At 30.5% G+C, this 19,866-nt stretch overlaps 2 protein-coding genes and 1 pseudogene across 6 annotated transcripts; all 3 read left to right on the forward strand.

Moving 5' to 3' along the window:
• LOC133670213 (uncharacterized) overlaps positions 1 to 19,866 on the forward strand; it is an 80,262-nt pseudogene that overhangs the window by 37,186 nt on the left and 23,210 nt on the right.
• LOC133697226 (uncharacterized membrane protein At3g27390-like) lies at positions 4,221 to 9,736 on the forward strand. Of its 5 annotated transcripts, none has more exons than XM_062119676.1 (11): positions 4,225 to 4,640; positions 4,745 to 4,916; positions 5,462 to 5,570; positions 5,660 to 5,852; positions 5,945 to 6,078; positions 7,240 to 7,528; positions 8,087 to 8,193; positions 8,273 to 8,411; positions 8,578 to 8,773; positions 8,881 to 9,133; positions 9,258 to 9,736. In XM_062119676.1, the coding sequence occupies exons 2-11, from the start codon at positions 4,823 to 4,825 to the stop codon at positions 9,508 to 9,510; spliced, it is 1,767 nt and encodes a 588-aa protein (XP_061975660.1). In that variant the 5' UTR covers positions 4,225 to 4,640; positions 4,745 to 4,822; the 3' UTR covers positions 9,511 to 9,736. The 5 variants fall into 5 exon arrangements, with proteins under 5 accessions (XP_061975685.1, XP_061975660.1, XP_061975677.1 ...); XM_062119693.1 differs by having other exon boundaries at positions 4,225 to 4,629; XM_062119684.1 differs by having other exon boundaries at positions 4,225 to 4,625.
• On the forward strand, positions 17,639 to 18,221 carry LOC133696767 (early nodulin-like protein 21). Its single transcript, XM_062119046.1, has 2 exons — positions 17,639 to 17,813; positions 17,890 to 18,221. Exons 1-2 carry the CDS (start codon positions 17,645 to 17,647, stop codon positions 18,219 to 18,221), a joined length of 501 nt encoding a protein of 166 aa, XP_061975030.1. The 5' UTR covers positions 17,639 to 17,644.

A 19,866-nucleotide genomic window follows, 5' to 3' on the forward strand; every position in this document is an offset into this window, starting at 1 on the left:
AGGTCATCAACGATAACCTGAGTGGGCGACACGAAACTTTCAAAAACAAGTGAGCCCCCTCTATATCTAGAGAGCTTGTATGGCCCATTATGATCTTTATTAATGATCTTTCTTGATATAATTAGGTTTTTTTATCAAGATTTTTTCAATAATACTAAAGATGTTGTCCCGAAACTTTAATATACTTTTGATTTTAAGGTTTTTTTTTTCCTCTCTCTCTTCATTGTAATACTTTGCAAGTCATTTAACAATTCAAAACACATGCGACTCGTTAACCATGCATTCCAGGATATTTTCTGAACTATATTATTTGCCTTTTTGTTTTTTCTGTGCTAAAGTAATAATAAAAAAAACCCCTCGAGAGCCGTCCTTTTCTTCTCAGTCAACAATTCTCCTTCAATCAACATTCTCTTAGTCGCATTCTGGCCTGACCGGTGAAAGCTGAGTTCGCAGAGGCCTCGACTTCCTATCAGCAAAGGCAGAGACGCTATGGTGGACGACATTCATAACTGCTGACATGCTATTTAGATTTCTTATATTACTCGTATGAATTCCATCTCTGTCGGGCAAAGCTCTCTTCACCCCTTGTTGAGCTTCAGCTGTGAAGCCCAGCATAATCTACTCAATGCCATTGTATGATCCAGGGCACTGTATAATATACTCATTTTTATTAATTAAATAAAAAAGCTTTGTTTTCCACACGCTGCGACTGTGTTTCTGTTCGGATTTCTTTGCTGTTCTCGTCGAGTAAAGTGGCAAGTGGGGTTTCTTTTTAAAAAAAACATTATCACAGTATATTTATGATTGTGATACGAAATGATTGATTTTATTTTAATTTAGAAAAGTGATATTTCTATATATTACTATTTTAAATTGTGACATCTTAAAAATATATTATTTCCCCAGATTCTTTTCTACTACGTTAATCTACCATTTATTTATAAGCCAATTGTCTAGTTTATCCAGTAAAGTGCAGATCGACATGAATTTTTTCAAAGAAGATTATACGAAATCAAGGTTTTTTTTATTTTTTTATTAAAATAAATATTCAAATTAATTTGTATATATCTTAATTAACTTCAAAAATTACCAACGTGTTTTTTTTATTATAGTTTATGGCGTGGTGGTAAAGAAATGCCTTGGTTGGATAGTCAATTCTTTCAGCTGGTTTGGATGTCATATCATGAGATGTAAGCGTATGTTTTTTTTTTAAGGAATGTTTGAGATTGTAATAATTATAATAATTTAAATTATTTTTTATTTAGAAATATAATAAAATTATATTTTTTTATTTTTTAAAAATTATTTTTAATATTAGCAAATTAAAATTATTTAAAAACACAAAAAATTATTTTATTTTAAACAAAACAAAATTTTAAATTTAATAGAATATGGTGCAAACCGCATTCCCAGGTTTTAAGGGTATGTTTGAAAAGGATTGCAGTTGTTTTTTATAGTGTTTTTTACTTAAAAATATATCAAAATAATATATTTTTTATTTTTTTAAAATTATTTTTAAAATTAGTACATCAAAATAATTAAAAATACTAAAAAAATTTAATTTAAAGTAAATAAAATAAAAAAATATGAAACTTTTTTTAAAATATTTTTAAAACATAAAAATAAACAGTGGCGTAAAACTGCCATAGTGCCATGCTCTGTTTGTTGGCCGTTTTGCAAGGCAGCAGGGTGAGGAATTTATGCAAAGCGAATACCTTCCGTGCAACTAGTAAAACTTTGGCCTTTTTATCGAAAAGTAGTTTTTAAAAAATTATTTTTTAAATTTTTTTGTGGTTGTTTGCTATTGGAAAAGATGGTTAACAAAAAATACTTTTCGATCAATAAAAAATACTTTTCAGTCAAAGAAAAACACTTTCTAGTCAAAGAAAAATTTTACTTGGTTTCCAGGAAAGTGTTTTCCCTTTTGGCCATGTTTGTTTTCCGGAAAGTGATTTCCTGGAAACCACTTTCCAAACTTTCATGTGTTTGTTTGCCATTAGAAAAGTTGGTCAACGGAAAACACATCAAAGAAAAATTTGGCTTGGTTTTCAGGAAAGTGTTTTCCTGAAAAATTTGAGCAAAAAACACTTTCCGGAAGTTGTGAAAAATTTAGAAATGTCATTATTTGCTTATTATATCAAATTTAATCCTCAAACTTTTGATTGCTATATATATTTTGTTTTGAATATTTATTTTTCAATTTCATCTCTTAAAATTTAATTTTTATATTAACTTTGGTCCTTATTTTTATAATTGCTATTTGCTTTTTCCTTATCATTTTTTTATTGAAATTTTTTATCTATGAAATTTGGTCCTCATTCTTTTGATTGTTACTTATTTTATTTGAAATAATTTATGAAATGTTAATTATTATTATTTTAATTTCTTCATCTTTCAATTTTTTTTATTTTTTATTTGATCTCTATTATTTTGATTATTATTTATTTTATTTGAGATAATTTATGAAATTATATTTTTTTTCAATTTCATTCCCATTCAATTTTTTAATTTGTAAGATTTGTTCCTCATTATTTTAATAAACTTGAAAAAAATAAAACATTATAAGTTATTTTCCAGCTCATTTTCCATAACATAACCAAACACTGTAAAGTGTTTTTCAATTTATTTTTCATTACAATACCAAATATCAAAAAATACTTTCTCGAAATTCACTTTCCTCGGAATTCACTTTTAAAAAAAAAACTACTTTCCAGCAAACAAACGAGGTTTGTCTCCAACTTAAATAATTATCAAGAAGGGAAACAAAATAAATCACAGCTCTAAGTGAAGAGCTATCTCGCAATATATTTTATTTCATTTGCATTTCAGAATAAATCACATCTGTAACCTATGATGGTTTAAATATTTTATGTGACATATGATTTGTTGATCATTATATATATTTAGTAAAATAATTTAATAACTAGAGAAATCATAATTTAATTATATTGTTTCCCTATGAAGTCAATATTTTAAATTAGCTAAAATAAAATTTAAATACTTAATATAAATTAAAATAAAAAATAGTCTCTAATTATTGTATAAAACATATCAAATTTGATAATAAAAAATATAGTTACCTAAATGTTTTTTTTTCATGGAATAGTATTCATACAATATCTTAAAAAGTGATTCTGACTTATCAAGTAATTACCAGGTTTTTTGTTTGTTTACAAATGTACTTATTTGCAATTACAAAATTGAAAATTTAATACTCTCTCTCTCTCTTCAATTTGGCTCTACTAAGCTATTTTATTGTTTAAATGAAAAAAAAACTTAATGTTTTCTCTAAATCTTATTACACTAAGTTACTATTCATTTAATAGTAGTCATTTATTTTTCAGTATTAATGATTTAGTCGAATTTGTGATAACAGGTGATTTTAAGCAATTAAATTTACCACAACTAGATGAGAATCTGCTCAGATAGATTATGTTGATAGTCTAGCATATACATTTATAAATCAGTTGAACAAATCTAGATCCAAGAGAAGGTATTACCACGTCAAACCAATATGATGTTAAAAAAAACTATAACTTTTAATTTAAAAATTGGGTCGCGTTTAAATTTTTACAGGATTTTTTGAAGATTGTTTTTTTAAAGCAGCTATAGAATTGTCATTCTAACCATTAGATTTTTAGATTTTAAAAATCTTATCCTAATACTTTAATTTTGATAGTATTTTAAAAAGTAGTTATAATATAACCAAACACTGGAAAATATTTTTCAATTTTTTTTTATTATACTATCAAATATTAAAAAATAATTTATTTTTTCATAAATTTTTTTAAATTTAGTTTAAAAAAATTATTTTTCAGCAAACAAACAATACATATATTAATAAATATTCATAAAAAAAAAAGATTAATAGGCTAATTGGCCGATGTATCACAAGAATCTTTTTGTATTTTCATATAAAAAAATATCTGGAAAGAGACAGACAAGTCCACCACTGCCCGAAAACCAACTTTAACTCAGAAGCTGGCACCCCGACTTATAAGGTCACGCGCAGATAACTTATACTCATTACACTCGCCACTGCAAAGCTTATTACAGTTACATTGATAAACGTGGTCTCATAGAGTAGCGAGTGAAACAAGTCTTGGAAAAAGCAAGATGATTTATGACAACAGCAAAACTTGTGAGAAAAAAACATTAACACGCAAATCAAAGCTGGATTCTTTCTCTCACAAAAAGTAGACACGGTTGATTTTATAGATTAATCTGATAAATGCTTTGCTTTTAGTTGAAGCATAAACAGCAAAACTTTGTCCATGCATACATTTTTATTAATTAGCTTAAATTATGTTATTTTAAAAAGATATTTTTTTTATCAAATTTTAATTGAATCGATAGTGAATGCAGTGCAGGACAGTAACCGATTTGTCCACAACACTCTTTTTTTTTTTTCCTAGGCCTCAAAAGAACGGTTATTTAACTGCTATCCGTTTCCTCAATGGACAAGCCTTTTCGAGTGATACAATTTTTAAATTTTTATTAACTCTTTCAGAAAAACCATCGATAAAACACCCCACCTTGCTTTTATCTGTTTTTTTAGTCATTTGGTGGCAGTAGGAGAGCGAAATCAGTCTTTTGGTGAATCTGAGAAGTGGGATTTGCAGCAAGTTGGTTCTGGATTTCTGTCCTTTTCTCTTTCCTTTTCTTGGTTTCGTTGCTTGTGTGTGGATATTTGTTTTGTGACTTGAAGTGGTTAAAGGTGGGGGGGTGTTTGGTTTTCTTGCAGGAAGTAGGTGGGACTGTTTCTGAGATGGGTTTATAGTGGAATTGTGAAGATCTAGGTGGTTTTCGAGTGTGAAGAGATATGGAACCCCCGAAGGAGATTTTGTCTTCTTTATGGAACTTTATTATTTTTCTGCCTTTCTTCTTTGGGCTTCTGGTTCTTGGGACCATTAAAGGTGAGTGCTTTCAAATTTGTTTACTGGTTAATTTTGCTTTCTTGTTGTGGTAACTGAAGGACATTAATTAAGGGAAACTGTGAAATTGAGAAATTAAAGAATTTGTGTATTATGATTGAATATCAAACAGCATCTAGCAGCATACAGATTGTACTTTTCAACTGGTATATTTTCTATCTGAATAATTAGCGTAATTGGGATTATTTATTACTTTGCGCATTAATTTAAATGTTAATGTTCTGGTGGCTAGTTCATTGTGAAGAAATGAACCTGGTTCGTTTCTAATTGATAAGCAACTGAACAGTTAAAAAATGGTATAAAGTTCTATCTCCTTTTTATTCCATTATTATTTTCCTCTAGCAGGAAGTTTCCTAGTTAGGTGTTTGGCTGATGCGAAACACCTAACTTACATTGAATTTCTATGCTTTGATGAAATTTGTAATTTTCAGAAAATACAAAGGTGATTCTAATTATCGAATGCACATATTTAGATTTGGAACATAGGCTAATTGTGAACCTGTCATATGCCAAAACTTTATTCTCAGGTGTTGTTTTCTGCCCGTTGGTATGCCTTATCATGACCATTGGAAACTCTGCTATAATACTGGGTCTTTGGCCACTGCATATTGTCAAGACATATTATTCAATTTTGAGGTTCTTTCTTTGACCTTAAAACTTTTTTTTTCTCTTGTCCCTGATACTCAGTCAACTTACAGTGATTTCTCTTATTTGCTAATTGGCAGAACTAAACATATAGGGCCAGTTCTGAAGATTGTGCTATGTATATGCCTACCAGCTACCCTGATTCTGTGGCTAGTTCTTGGCATTGTTGGGAGTATCATAGGTGGAGCACTCTATGGGTTTCTTTCACCAATATTTGCCACTTTCGATGCTGTTGGAGAAAGGAAGACTAATATGCTTTACCATTGTTTTTATGTATGCCTTAAATACCAAGTCTTGGTCATTGTGTTTTCTGCACTTTATCCTATCTATTCTTTCTTGAAGATTTCACTGTTCTACATTTGCAGGATGGAACTTTGGACACTGTAAAAGGCAGTTTCACCGTTGTCAGAGACTTTGGAGATGTTTGTTATCATTCTTACTTCTCAATTTTGGATGACCTGCGGCAAGGGGCCCCAGATGTGAAATATTATGAAATCAGGTTTGCTTTTTGTTTTTTCTGAAAATGATACAATCCTTGATTCAGCTCACCTCTATTTTATCATCCATTTCTTGCCCTGGAAATACTTCACAACAACCAAGTAACATGGCTAGATAGTACCCAGCAACATTATAAGAATAATAGCCTTGAAAACCATTCTTCTAGTCTGGGTGGGGTTAACTCGACTTCTCTAATGAGTCCAAGTACTCTTATATGGAAATTTGACATTTTTTATCATATAATATTACATGTTATGTTTTGGTTTCAAACTCTCTACTTTTGCAGTATTTGAGTTACTGAACTGCACCCGGATATTGAAGCTTTATTTTCTGCTTGTCAGATGTACATGACTTGATATTGGTCATATCATATTTAATTTTCAGCCTCTGTAAACTATAAGCTTAAAAGTCCGTAGTCAATTATTGTAGCAGTCATAGAAATGATAGAAATCTTCAGAAACTCTATCCTTGCATTCTGGGTAAAAAGAGTTTGCTTCCACAAGAGGCCCCTTGCCACCAAATCTGGCTGCTTTGTGAGACCTATATGCTTTTGAGTGTCAGAGAAGTTGCCAGCCTTTGATATTTTGACTTATAAATGCCAATGCATCAGAATGATTCTGGTAATCAGTTACAGTTACATGGCCAACACACCCCTTATTGATTATAACTAGAATTCCAAAGCTTTCTAGTTAGTGGGAACTTTTATTTAAGCTATTTGGATCCGTTGACTCATTAAGAAACTCTAGTTTGACCTGTTTTTTCAAATAAATCTTTCTTGTACCAGAAAAGTGTAGGTTTTGGAAAAATAAGTTGAGTATGCTGGTGAGAAACAAGTTGGGAACAGGGTTTGAGAGAGCACATATTTGTTGTCAAATCCCTTTTCAGAGTGCAGGTTGTGCATCACTTACCTGGTGGACATAGGTTGATGTGGCTGAACCACATAATTTATCTTGTGCTCTTTTGCTTTCTTCTCTTGTTTCTTTCTCTTTGGGAGGATGATGGAAAATGAAGCTGAAAAACAGATACCTGATGATGAAGACAGTTTGCCTAGCATAATAACCAATGAATTGGTCATGTGGTGGAGTAGCTAATCAAAGATTTGTTTTATTCTTGTCAGTGATGGATTTTGTTTTGCATTCAACTTTATATTGAAAATTTTCAGATTGCTTCCTCTTCCCGGTGCTATTATTGCTGGTTCACTTGGTATCTTTTTTGACTTTCCGCTGGTCTCACTTATTGCCATCTACAAAAGCCCATACATGCTTTTTAAGGGGTGGCATCGATTGTTTCATGACCTCATAGGGCGTGAAGGCCCTTTCTTGGAGACGATATGTGTACCTTTTGCAGGCCTTGCTATCCTCCTCTGGCCATTGGCTGTTGTTGGGGCTGTTTTGGGTTCCATGGTATCAAGTATCTTCCTTGGTGCTTATGCAGGCGTGGTTGTTTATCAGGTCTGAATCTTACGCTCAGTTTGCTAGTTCTTTTCTGCTCTACAAATCTATTTTTAGTTTCCAACTTCAAATTTATAACCAGGCATATTGAACTTTTCGATAATATGAAATTTTCCATATTTTTTTTATGTTTCTTTCAATGTAATAACAGTTTATTGTCTATCTTGTATCTTGTTTTCCATTACATGTTCTGGCAATGGCTTGCTTTTGTTGTTATATTATTTCAGGAAACTTATATGCTTTGTGTACTTTTCATGAAGAGGATATCCACTTTAATCTTTCATAGTTTCTACATCCTGTATCAATCGTACAAGATTATATCCACTATTGTATTGTTAATGTTTGAGTTTAATTTCTAGCCATCTTGCTTTCTTCCTTGTGAGATGGACCTTAAGCTTCCATGTCAATCCATTTCATGCAATTCCTGCTGCATTGATTCTGTCATTTTATTCATATCTCAGCTACCTTGAGATCATGCCAGATATAGAGTCATGTCAATTTCTGTCAAACATATCTGCCAGCAAAATAAAATTTGATCTGCGGGGCTTTTAATTGCAGGAGTCCTCTTTTTGGTTCGGGCTTTGCTATATTGTCGCATCCTTGGCCATTTATGATGAGTACAGCAACGACATTCTTGACATGCCAGAAGGATCTTGCTTTCCAAGGTTGTATTCATCCCACTAATCCTTAATGGTTGTGATACGGGGCTTCTGAGCTCTGATTGTTAATTTTCAACATTGACAGGCCCAAATACCAAAAGGATCCCAAGCCGACAAAGACCACCTCCCGTGCAGATTCCTTTTCAGGGTCCACATCTGTTCGAAATCCTCCTTCCCGCGGAGTTTCATTCAATCACCCTATGGTTGATCTTAAGCCACTTGAGGTATGTTATGCAACCACCCCCGCGCCCCCCCCTCCCCCCCAATCTGGTCTGTTGTGAATAAAATGGTGCTTGCCGTACCAATACAGTTATGGTTTCTATAGATTGTTTCCATGCCTTAGTTAATAGCTAAAGTACTGATTGTAAATTTTCTTCTCACCTTGTTTAGCTACTTGATCGCATATTTAAAGAGTGCCAACACCATGGTGAGATTTTTGTTTCTGAAGGACTGATAACACAACAAGACATTGACGATGCAAAGTCTGGCAAGGGTAGCAGAGTGATTAGCATTGGTTTACCAGCTTATTGCATTCTTCAGGCACTGTTGCGCTCCGTAAAGGCCAATTCTGTGGGAATTTTGTTGAGTAAGCAAATGCTATTCATTCAGATAATTTTAGTTTTTCTTCCTTGCTGCTCATATCCAACAGTCTCAAGGTTCTGAACATAAAATAAAAAACACCTTTACGTTTAGCTGATGCAGGCGACAATGTCACTGAGATAACTAGCACAAACAGACCGAAAGATACCTTCTATGAGTGGTTTCTAAACCCCTTTTTGATCATCAAAGACCAGATTAAAGCAGAAAACCTTTCTGAGGAAGAAGAGGGATATCTCGGCAGATTAGTATTGTTGAATGGTGATCCCACAAAGTTGAAAAGTTTAAATAGTGGTCCACCACCTGAGTCTGAACGTAAACGTGCTGAACTCGATGCGCTAGCTCGAAGGTAATGCTGCGTAACTTTTGTTTGTTCAAGCATCGACTTGAATGACTGGTTAATTTTCTTACTACACCCCTTTCCAATATCTGGTTTATTTAATTATCTGAACCACTTCTATTTCATTATTAAGGCTTCAAGGGATTACCAAATCTGTCTCGAGGTATCCTACTTCAAGACGTAACTTTGACCATCTTGTCAAGAACTTATCAGAAAATCTAGCTAAGAAGAATGGTGAGATCAAAGCAATCAACGTAATTCCGAGATCAAAAAGCGCCTTTGCCAGGATGTTTAGCTCGAACTCTTTTAAAAAGAAAACAAGCTATCATGGTTCTTCTGATCAAGAGACAGAATCAATTTCCACAAGGAATGTGGAAATTGTATGACGAGTGATGTTTGATGTGAGCTGTTGTTGTATCATTTCCATTTTTAGCAACGGAAGAGTGCATAGTTGATCTTAGCTATATCTTCCTACTTTATGTTCATATCTTTACCTTGTCATTGCTGACACCCGAGAGCTATTTTGTTTTGATAAACATATATTCATCATACTGGGTTGTCTTCCCAAAAATTAGTATTCCAGAACTAATTAGAAATCATCATTTCTAACCATTGAAGTGTCCCGTTTGTAGATAGGCTGGCAGGAAAATAAAATCCCATGTACAAGATACTAATTATGAATTAGCAAATGTAAATAAAATTGTTTTCTCATCTTTATACAATTCTAATACATCTATCTAAGTTTATTTTGTAGCGTTTGGTTAATGTTTCTGGATTAAGGACAAAACATGAAGAAAATGAAGATAGAAGAGATATGTTTTTTTTTGTTTTTTTTGAAAGTATAAAAATTTATTTTAGATACAAATTTATATCTTTATTTCTATTTTTTTAACCAATTACGGTTTTTTCTTTTCATATCTCTTTGCTGCCCTATCCACTAACTGAATGCAACCTGGGTTAATTCCTGAAGGGAAAAGGTGAGACCTAACAAGAGGGATACTGATTTTTCATTTCATCCCAATTAATTGGTCAATTGAATTTTGACCAGAGGTTAAAATGGCCCGTGAAGCATGATGTAAAGGCAAACGTGCTAGTATGCATGCATATCAGGAGTCTTTTTTACAACATCCATATCATTTACGAATAAAAGTAAAAGTTGTCGGTATTTTATGGTTTATCAAGATATAGATTACTATATATTGAAACAGTATAAAAATAAATTTTTTTTTACTAAAAAAACTGATTAATCATGCGATCCAGGATAAAATTGTTTTTTTTATAGGATATATTGAAAAAATAATTGAAAACAAAATGATGCATTCAGTTTTTTTACTACAATACAAATACTAATTCACCTTTCAAGGCACATAATTTAAATCTTTGAGTGACTGTTTCTTTTTTTTTTTAAAAAAAGAAAATAGTCAAGTTATGGTCATGCTCTTGGAAGGGAAAAAATATACTTGTATTGAGAGGCTTCCTTATCTTTTTTTTTTTGAACAGTACAGATATAAAATTACCCTTTAGTTTTGGAAAAAAAACTAAGGTTGCATATAAGACTTTTCATATTTTTTTGTCTAGTTTTGTGGTAAATCTCAACTGGAATCAAGAGTAATTAGGTGTGTATATTAAAAAATGATTGGCACATGTTTTGCATGCATTAACAAGTGGGTGTCGCCAACACCCTTCGGATGGCGTATGCAGTACCCAAACAGCACTGAACATCGCCTTTCGAGGTGGCGTTTGATGAGCCTTGCCACCCTATCATGGTGGTGAGGCATGTGTCGAGACGGCACACGAAGGAGCTTTGACCGAAGGTTTTTCCCTCCCTCCCTCTCCTCTCTCCTCCTAGAAAATCATATTGGCCACTACAAAAAAATAAGAAAGTCTATCAGTTTGTTTATTAAGTCAAATTAGGTCCTCATTCTTTTGATTGCAATGTATTTGGTCTTGAATCATTTATTGAGTTAATTTATATTTTCAATTTCATCCCTTCAGACTTGATTTTTATATAAGATTGGATCCTCGTTCTTTTAATTGCAATGTATTTGATCTTAAATCATTAATAAGGTTTTTTTCTTTCAAATTCATCCATTTAAACTTGATTTTTATATTAGATATGGTACACATTATTTTAATTATGATGTATTTGGTCTTGAATCTTTTATTGAATTAATTTATCTTTAAATTTCATCTATTGATATTTTATTTTTATATCAAATATGGTCTTCATTCTTTTGATTGTTATTTATAGTTGTTCTTATCCTTTTCTTGATTGAAATTGTTTTTCAATTTCATCCCTTATGATTTGGTTTTGTTTTTATTTTTATGTCAAATTTGGTTCTCTTTCTTTTTAAATCTATATTTTTTAAATTATTTTTTTTTTCAAATTTATCCCTAATTATTTAGGTTTATTAGAAATGTTATATTATTATTTTTTTGAGTTTGACTTTCATGTTATGATCCTGCTTCATGAACCATCTCACGAGGGAAAAGATGAGACCTAACAAGAGGGATACTGATTCTTCATTTCATCCTAATTAATTGGTCAATTGAATTTTGATCAGAGGGAAAAATGGCCCGTGAAGCATGATGTAAAGGCAAACGTGCTAGTATGTATGCATATCAGGAGGGGAAATTTTGTTTTGATGAGAAATCAGTCGTATATTTTCTTCAAAATCCATATCATTTACAAAAAAACTAAAAGTTGTTGGTATTTTACAGTTTATCAAGATATAGATTACTATACATTTGAAACAATATAAAAATAAATTTGTTTTTACTAAAAAAACTAACTAAGCATGCAATCGAGGATAGGATTGTCTTTTTCATGAGATATATATACCATTGAAAAAATAATTGGGAACAAAATGGTCCATTTATTTTTTTTACTACAATACAAATACTAATTCACCTTTCAAGACACATAATTTAAATCTTTGGTTGAGGGCTTTTTTTTTAAAAAAAAAAACAGTCAAGTTATGGTCATGCCCTTGGGAGGGAAAAAATATACTTGTATTGAGGGGCTTCCTTGTCTTTTTTTTAATAGTACAAACATAAAATTACCCTTTAGTTTTGAAAAAAAACCTAAGGTTGCATATAAGGATGTTTTCATATCTTTTTGTATGGTTTTGTTGTAAATCTCAATTGGGATCAAGGGTAACTAAGTGGATGTGTGTATTCAAAAGTGATTGGCGCGTGCTTTGCACGCATTAGCAAGTGGGTGTCCCCTGCATCCTTCGGATGGCGTGTGCGGTGCCCAAACAGCACTGAACATCGCCTTTCGGGCGGCGTTTGATGAGCCTCACCACCCTATCATAGTGGTGAGGCGTGTGTGCCGAGACGACACACAAAGGAGCTCCGACCGAAGGTTTTTCCCTCCCTCCCTCTTTCTCTTAGAAAATCATACTGACCATTGCAAAAAAAATAAAATTCTATCAGTTTGTTTATTAAGTCAAATTAGATCTTTATTCTTTTGATTGCAATGTATTTGGTCTTGAATAATTTATTGAGTTAATTTGTTTTTTCAATTTCATCACTTCAAACTTAATTTTTTTATCAGAATTGATCTTTTTTTTTAATTGTAATGTATTTGATCTTGAATCATTTATAATGTTTTTTTTCTTTCAAATTCATCCATTTACACTTGATTTTATATTAGATTTGGTACACATTATTTTAATTATGATGTATTTGGTCTTGAATCTTTTATTGAATTAATTTATCTTTGAATGTCATCTATTGACATTTTATTTTTATATAAAATATGGTCCTTACTCTTTTTATTGTTATTTATAGTTGTTCTTATCATTTTCTTAACTGAAATTGTTTTTCAATCTCATCCCTTATGATTTGATTTTGTTTTTATTTCTGTGTCAAATTTGGTTCTCTTTCTTTTTAAATCTATATTTTTTAAATCATTTTTTTTTAAATTATCCCTAATTATTTAGGTTCATTAGAAATTTTACATTATTATTTTCTTAGGTTTGACTTTTATGTTGTGATCCGGTTTCATAATCCATGTCATAAGTTATGAAGGTGAGGTCGGGTTAGCTTCAATTATTTTTTATTATTTTTAAAAAATCTCATTCATCATCATTGAGTTCGTTGAAAATTGGTATTCTTTGTTTTTTTTAATTCATTTGTTAAATGATTTTTTTTTTCAATTGTGCCCTATAATTCAAATTTTTTGTTTTTCCTGTCAATTATTTTCTTTCAAATAAGGTCATTATTCCCTTAATTTCTATTTCTTTATCCTTTATTTTTTTTCAACATTTAACATTTTATTTATTGGGATTTGGTCTCCTAGGTTTTTTCCATTGTTTATAAGCCCTACGTGGAAGTCAATCTAGGACAATTATCGAGTTATAGGTTGAGTGGATTGACTCGAGTTAACCTAAGTCAACCGAATTTTTTTTTTAAATCAAAATGATACCATTTTAGGAAGAAAAAGGAAAATAGTTAACGGGTTTTAACTGAATTTTTCTCGGGTTAACCATAACATGGGTCAACCCGGGTTTTAGATCGTCTTATACTTAATTAATTCTCCCCCAATTTCTTTTGAAACTCTGCCTAATCAAGCCAAGTTTTAAAATAGTTTTTTTCAGATGCGATGCTTTCAGTTTAGTTAATATCTAGGGTCACGAGTTTGAAAAATTTACATGAGTTGATATCGTTTTCTTTCTCGATTATATCATTTGAAGTTGTTCATTTAAAAAAAAGCGTCATTTTTTTCTTCGATTTTGTTTTCAATTAGGTTATTGTTATCTTATTATCTAGGTGAAAGGTTTATACGGGTGGCTTAGAAATTTTTTTTTTAGGCTTAGGTTTTTTTTTTAAGTCACTTTATTATCCTTTTTTATTTTCCTTTAAAATTCAATTCTTTTTAAAATTAAACTTTTTTTTTCTTGTTTTACCTTCTATTGGATTATCTTATCCACGTGATCCTACTTGCAGGTTTTGATAACCTCACTTAGTTTTACTGGTGCTTTGTTTTTTAGTACTTTTTTTCATTGATTTTTTTTCTCGATTTCATCCTTCTGTATTTTGATTCTTGAGAATTGATGATCATTATTTTTTTTAGTCTTTTTTTATGATCTTGGGTCGTGAATTTTTTTTTTCGTTCTTTAAAATACAATAAAAACATTTGAGCATCATTTTTTTATGTTACCAAAAAATTTGTCCAACTTGCATTTTTCATTTGTAATTTCCGATGGAATAGAAAAATAAAAAAACAATTAAAATCCTATTGGTAATTTGACATGTTAATAATGTTGATGAAATTTTCATCGATGATTTTAAATGAATTAAAACCCGACAGTTCTTCCCCTCTTATTTCTTCATTTTCTTTTCTTAAAAAAAAAACCAGCAGCGACCCCTCTTTAAATTCTGGTAGCCCTCTTGCAAATCTAACCACCCAACCTGATGAAATTTTCATTGATGATTTTAAATGAATTAAAACTCGACAGTTCTACCCCCCTTTCTTCATTTTCTTTTTTTAAAAAACCCAGCAGCAGCCCCCTCATTAAACTCTGGTAGCCCTTTTGCAAATCCAACCACTCAACCTACCTGCGTCGACTGATATTTGTCAATAGCATTAGCTTTCATCTATTGGTTTCATTTATTATCAAGTTTCACACCACCAAGTTAGGAAACCCACCCATTTTTTTTATAAATCATTTATGTTTTAAGTTCATTTATTGAAGTTTGTTTATAGTATTTGTTGTTTGCTTATATATTTAAGAGTTTTACATCTTTTCCCTAGATAATTTTGTTGTATTAATGCATGATTTGTATGTTAAGGTTTGTTTGGGATTTGGGGGAAATTGATTTTATTTGTCGTTTGATGAAATTGAGTTTGATTTTGTAACTTAGGTGTGTTATAATTGAAGAAATAATAAGTAATTTAATGAGTGCCAATTATATTTTATCAATTTTATTGTTAAGTTGAAGATTTGAAGAAAATTGATTTTTGTAGAATTGATAATAATTAAAATGTTCTAATTTTGATTGAATAAGTTTGAATTGAAAAAAAAAAGATGGATAATCAATATTGGTTATTTTTTTGTTTATTTTTTTGTTTATTTTACATTTTGATAGAAAATGGAATTTGTGTAGAATTGATAAAGAGTTATTGGGTTGCAAATTTATTTTTAATAAAACGTTGTCATCAATATTCTATATAGATTTTATATGTAATAGATGATCGTTCTTGAATGTATTGATATTCAAAAGAATGGTTGTATAGGAAAAATTATCTTCAAGGGTCTGGGGTTTTATTAATTTTATACTTTTTAATCCAAAAATAATTAGTGGGGATGAAATTAGATGTTCATGTGCGTAATGTAAACATAAAATTTTTCACTATAAAAATATTATGACGATGCATCTACTTAAAAAGGTTTGTCGAGAAATACTTATGGTCGCTTGCACATGAAGAACCCTACGTTTTTTACAAAACCATGTTAGAAATGATGATTGACTCAACTTCAACTTCTAGCAACATATAAGAGGTTGTAGATAATAATAGTAATCCTTATAGGAATATGGTGATGAATGTAACAAGAATGGATTAGGATTATTTAGGTGAAGATTCACATGACATCTCTTTAGATGAAGAATCAAATATAGATGTAACTAAGTTTTTTTTTTAACTTCTGAAAGATTCTAATAAACCTTTAAGGGATGGGTGCACAACTCACAGTATATAAATGATCATTGCATAAGTATTTACCATCAAGTCAAAATTTGGGTTGAGTGAGACCTATTATAATCAGATCTTTAAATGAGCAAAAAATATGTTACTTGAAGGGAATAGGTTGAAAGATAACTTATATGCTGCAAAATACAAGATGAAACCTCTTGACCTAGGATACCAAAAAACTATTGTGTCTAAAATTTTGCATGGTAAATACAGTGAATATGTAAGTTTTATTGAGTGCAAAACTTATCAGTATGCTCAGTATAAAACCAATAATGGTAAATAAAGGACACTTATCACATACAAAAAATTAAGATACTTCACAATTACTCATAGATTGCCAAGGTTAATTTTATCTTTAAAGATTATTAAGCATATGACATGACACCATTCACATGATAAGATGAATGGAATCATGGTGCACCTTTCCGATGATGAAGCACCAACAAAGATTAGTCACTTTTTAGATATATTTTTTCAAGCAAATTACATACCCAACACATAAAGCAACTTGAAATAAATATCATTGAGATCATTTATAAACTTAAAATGATCTTTTATCTCTCTTTCTTCGACTCAATAGAGCATTTGTCCATTCATTTTGCGTATGAAGTAAAAGTTAAAAGTCATGTATAGTATAAATGGATGTATCCATTCGAGAGATTGGGTTTACGTGCATCCTAAATAATTGTCCACTATCTTTTTAAAAACATTTAGTTATTCATGTCTAATTATTTGCATACATGAACTCCTTCCTTTGGAAAAGATCATAATAGAGTTAATTGGTTATCCATTATAAAAACCGAACCTAGGAGTCAAGTCCAAATTGTTAAAGGTGGTAACAATGATTTGATTAGGAGAGATGATATCTTTCAAATAGATAAGTTAATTGATCAATATTGAGTTACTTTATATATTAAGTTAGAAAATTCAAATTTTTATGTCACTGAGAATACTGATATTGATATTAATGTTGATGAGTTGAATGTAATATCAAGTAACAATGAATATTGAAAAGTGGATGATGATGAGATCCACCTTGAATTCAAAAAAATATTAGGTTTGATTTAGATTTGATGTTTTATTGTGTAATAAAACTAAAATTATGTAAGATATTAGGTTGGCTATGAGATTATAACAACTAAAAAAAATAGTGAAAGCAATAATAGAATCGGTGATGAAGTGGTCCATTCGATCAGCATTTCTTATTGTAATTTTGCACCCATTTTGTTGAAAATTAAATTACATAAGGTTTGGGTATTTTGAATGGAATCAACAACTAAAAATTTTATCGGAAATTAATTTTGATGGATATGGTAACTGAAAATAACCTATAATTTTATTTTTTATGAATAATTTGTCAGTATTCCATCGATATTGGAATTACTGGCTGAATGATAATCCCCAATGAAAAACTTGCTAGCTAGAGGTTTCATTGAAAGTTAAAATATTAACAAAATAACAATCCTCATAAAAAATTTCTATCGGAATTCAATCAGCAATTAAAATATATATGGATTTGTTTCATGATTTTAACCGAAAAAGCTGACTCTGATGTTTGGATTAGACGAGCTGACCACGTCAAGTACAGTTACCTCCCACTACCTCAATCTCCATCCTAAGTAACTAATTCTTGCTCATCTCTACCATCCCCACGAATCCCATTACTAGAGCTCCAAGCGCAACTCCCAAGACACATTCACATATAAACCACCAAGTTCTCCTTTCTGTTCAGTATATTCATTTTCCTATAGTTTCAGTTCACAGCAAGATAGTTTCTGTAGCAATTGGCTTCCTGTTACGCCATGAGTTCTTCCAAGCAAATGTCGCTGTTGTTGATGAGCATTCTCTCTTCTCTTCTATACTTGTCGGTCTCTTCCTTTGAATACGAAATTGGTGCTAACGAAGGTTGGGTTGTCCCTCCCGCCAATGATACCAGAATCTACAATGACTGGGCCTCAGAGAACCGATTCCAAGTTGATGATACAATTCGTAAGTTCACACACAAAGAAATGAAATTCACCTTTTCCTTTAATTTCCTTGGTGTTCATCACCATTTCTTGTGCAGGTTTCAAGTACAGGAAGGACTCCGTCATGGAGGTCAGTGTAGAGGATTACAAGAAGTGCAACTCCAGTCACCCCAACTTCTTCTCCAACACTGGCAACACTGTTTACCATCTTAACCATTCGGGGTATTTCTACTTCATGAGTGGGGTTTCTGGACACTGTGAGAGGGGACAGAGGATGATCATCAAGGTTATTTCAAGTGACCAAGAGACTAATTCTGGTGGCGAAAAATCTTCTGCTTCTCCTTCTTCACCAGTGTTATCTTCCGGTGTCTTTAAAGCGCTGTTATCTCAACTTGCAATGTCCTACGTTGCTTCATATGTCTTCAACTAATTCAATAGTTAACTAGTATTTACCAGTAAACATGTTTGTTCTTTTGGTGGGTTTTAGGTTTCTTTCAGGTCTGTGGTCTGGTCAGATTTCTCTGTCTGTTTGAATGTGGGATTTTTTTTGAAATTAGTATGATTTTATGTTGTTCATTAATTAATTTTTGGATCTTTTTATGATGGGTGATAGCACATTTTTATGAACATTCAATCATCAATTAATCCATCTTCTCTTGAAAAAATATAACCATGCAAGGCATGAATAATCAAAATCTAGTTATTCCCTTGAAAAATATTTTTTAGGATCATGAAACCATAGTACTAACTAACTAACTAGACTTTCTAAAAACACCTCGTATGTTGTAACTTAATTCGAATAATTAAATATTATTGTTTTTATATATAAAAAACCACACAAATCGGTGGTAGTGATAGTAGTAAGATGCAAAACAAGAGTATCGTCATTTATCAGCTGTGCTGAGGGTTTCTTCATTATCTGCATTCTGCCCATGTCCACCCGCGCAAGCGTTACTCTCTTACAATTACAAGAACAACAAAAGCATGGCCATCTATTACAAGACTAGCCTAAATGCCTGAAGTTCATCCCATGCTTCTGTCCTAGAATGGAGCCCGTGTCTTTTCTTTCTTTGTTTTTTGTATCTTTTTTTTTTTTTTTTTTTGATAAGGATATCTTCAGATTAACTTGCATGTTAATCATTACTAGATATATTTTTAGTGATTTTGAGACACTTTCTCTGCATTTATATTAAAAACAAACTATAAAATTTTAACTCAAAAAATAAAATAAAAATAAAACATTATTTTAATCATCAACCCAATCTATAGGGTTGAACCCATAAATTAAATAGATACAAACTATACAAGAAAGCTAGTTTTAATTGATGTATATTACTGCATTTTGTGAATATAATAGTAAATAGCTATTGTAGCAGGGAGTACTTTTCAAAATCATTTTTTTATTTAATTATATCAGAATTAAAATAGATATTCATAATTAAAATAGATATTCAAAAGAAAAAAAGTGAATAAGATTATAGAGGAAAAATATATTTTTTAGTCCAAATTTTTTTATTTTATATAATTTTTTTGTTTTTTGTTTTGACGATAACATGTCTTTTCTATTAACAACATAATTTATTGAATAAGAAATAATTTTAGCTGAAAATACTATTCAAAAAAATTCTAATGATTTGAATTAAAGAGTAAAAATGTGTCTTTTTAATTAAAAAAATATCTTTTTTTAATTCATGTATTTTTTTTCTGAACATATTTTTTTATAAAAATATCATGTTTTAAATAAAACTTACTATGATAAGGAAAGCAGGTTTTAATAAATAAATTTGAGAAAATTATATAAAAAAATTATAATAAAAATTAAAAAATAAATAAATATTTTATCCCAGTTGAATACCAATAAGAAATTGTTTTTTCTCCCAAAAAAATGTATATTGAATTAATACATAATTATTTATAAAGTAATTATAAATATTATCATAAAAGCTCTAATCTTTTAAAAAAGCATGAAATAATTGGATAATTATTTTAATACATTTATTTAAAGATAATTTTTTTAATAAATTAAAAAAAAAGAAAAAACATGTTAAGTGATATTAAAAAAAAAAAAAAAAAAA

The sequence above is a fragment of the Populus nigra genome, chromosome 1, assembly GCF_951802175.1.
Source record: "Populus nigra chromosome 1, ddPopNigr1.1, whole genome shotgun sequence".
Taxonomy (NCBI): Eukaryota; Viridiplantae; Streptophyta; class Magnoliopsida; order Malpighiales; family Salicaceae; genus Populus; species Populus nigra.

Bases quoted from the DNA above. Each gene is read 5' to 3' on its own strand.
- LOC133696767 (XM_062119046.1), top strand. From the start codon at position 17,645: ATGTCGCTGTTGTTGATGAGCATTCTCTCTTCTCTTCTATACTTGTCG. The intron at 17,814-17,889 runs GTAAGTTCACAC...TTTCTTGTGCAG, and splicing joins CCAAGTTGATGATACAATTC to GTTTCAAGTACAGGAAGGAC.
- LOC133697226 (XM_062119668.1), top strand. From the start codon at position 4,823: ATGGAACCCCCGAAGGAGATTTTGTCTTCTTTATGGAACTTTATTATT. The intron at 4,917-5,461 runs GTGAGTGCTTTC...CTTTATTCTCAG, and splicing joins GGTTCTTGGGACCATTAAAG to GTGTTGTTTTCTGCCCGTTG. The intron at 8,774-8,880 runs GTAAGCAAATGC...CTTTACGTTTAG, and splicing joins TTCTGTGGGAATTTTGTTGA to CTGATGCAGGCGACAATGTC.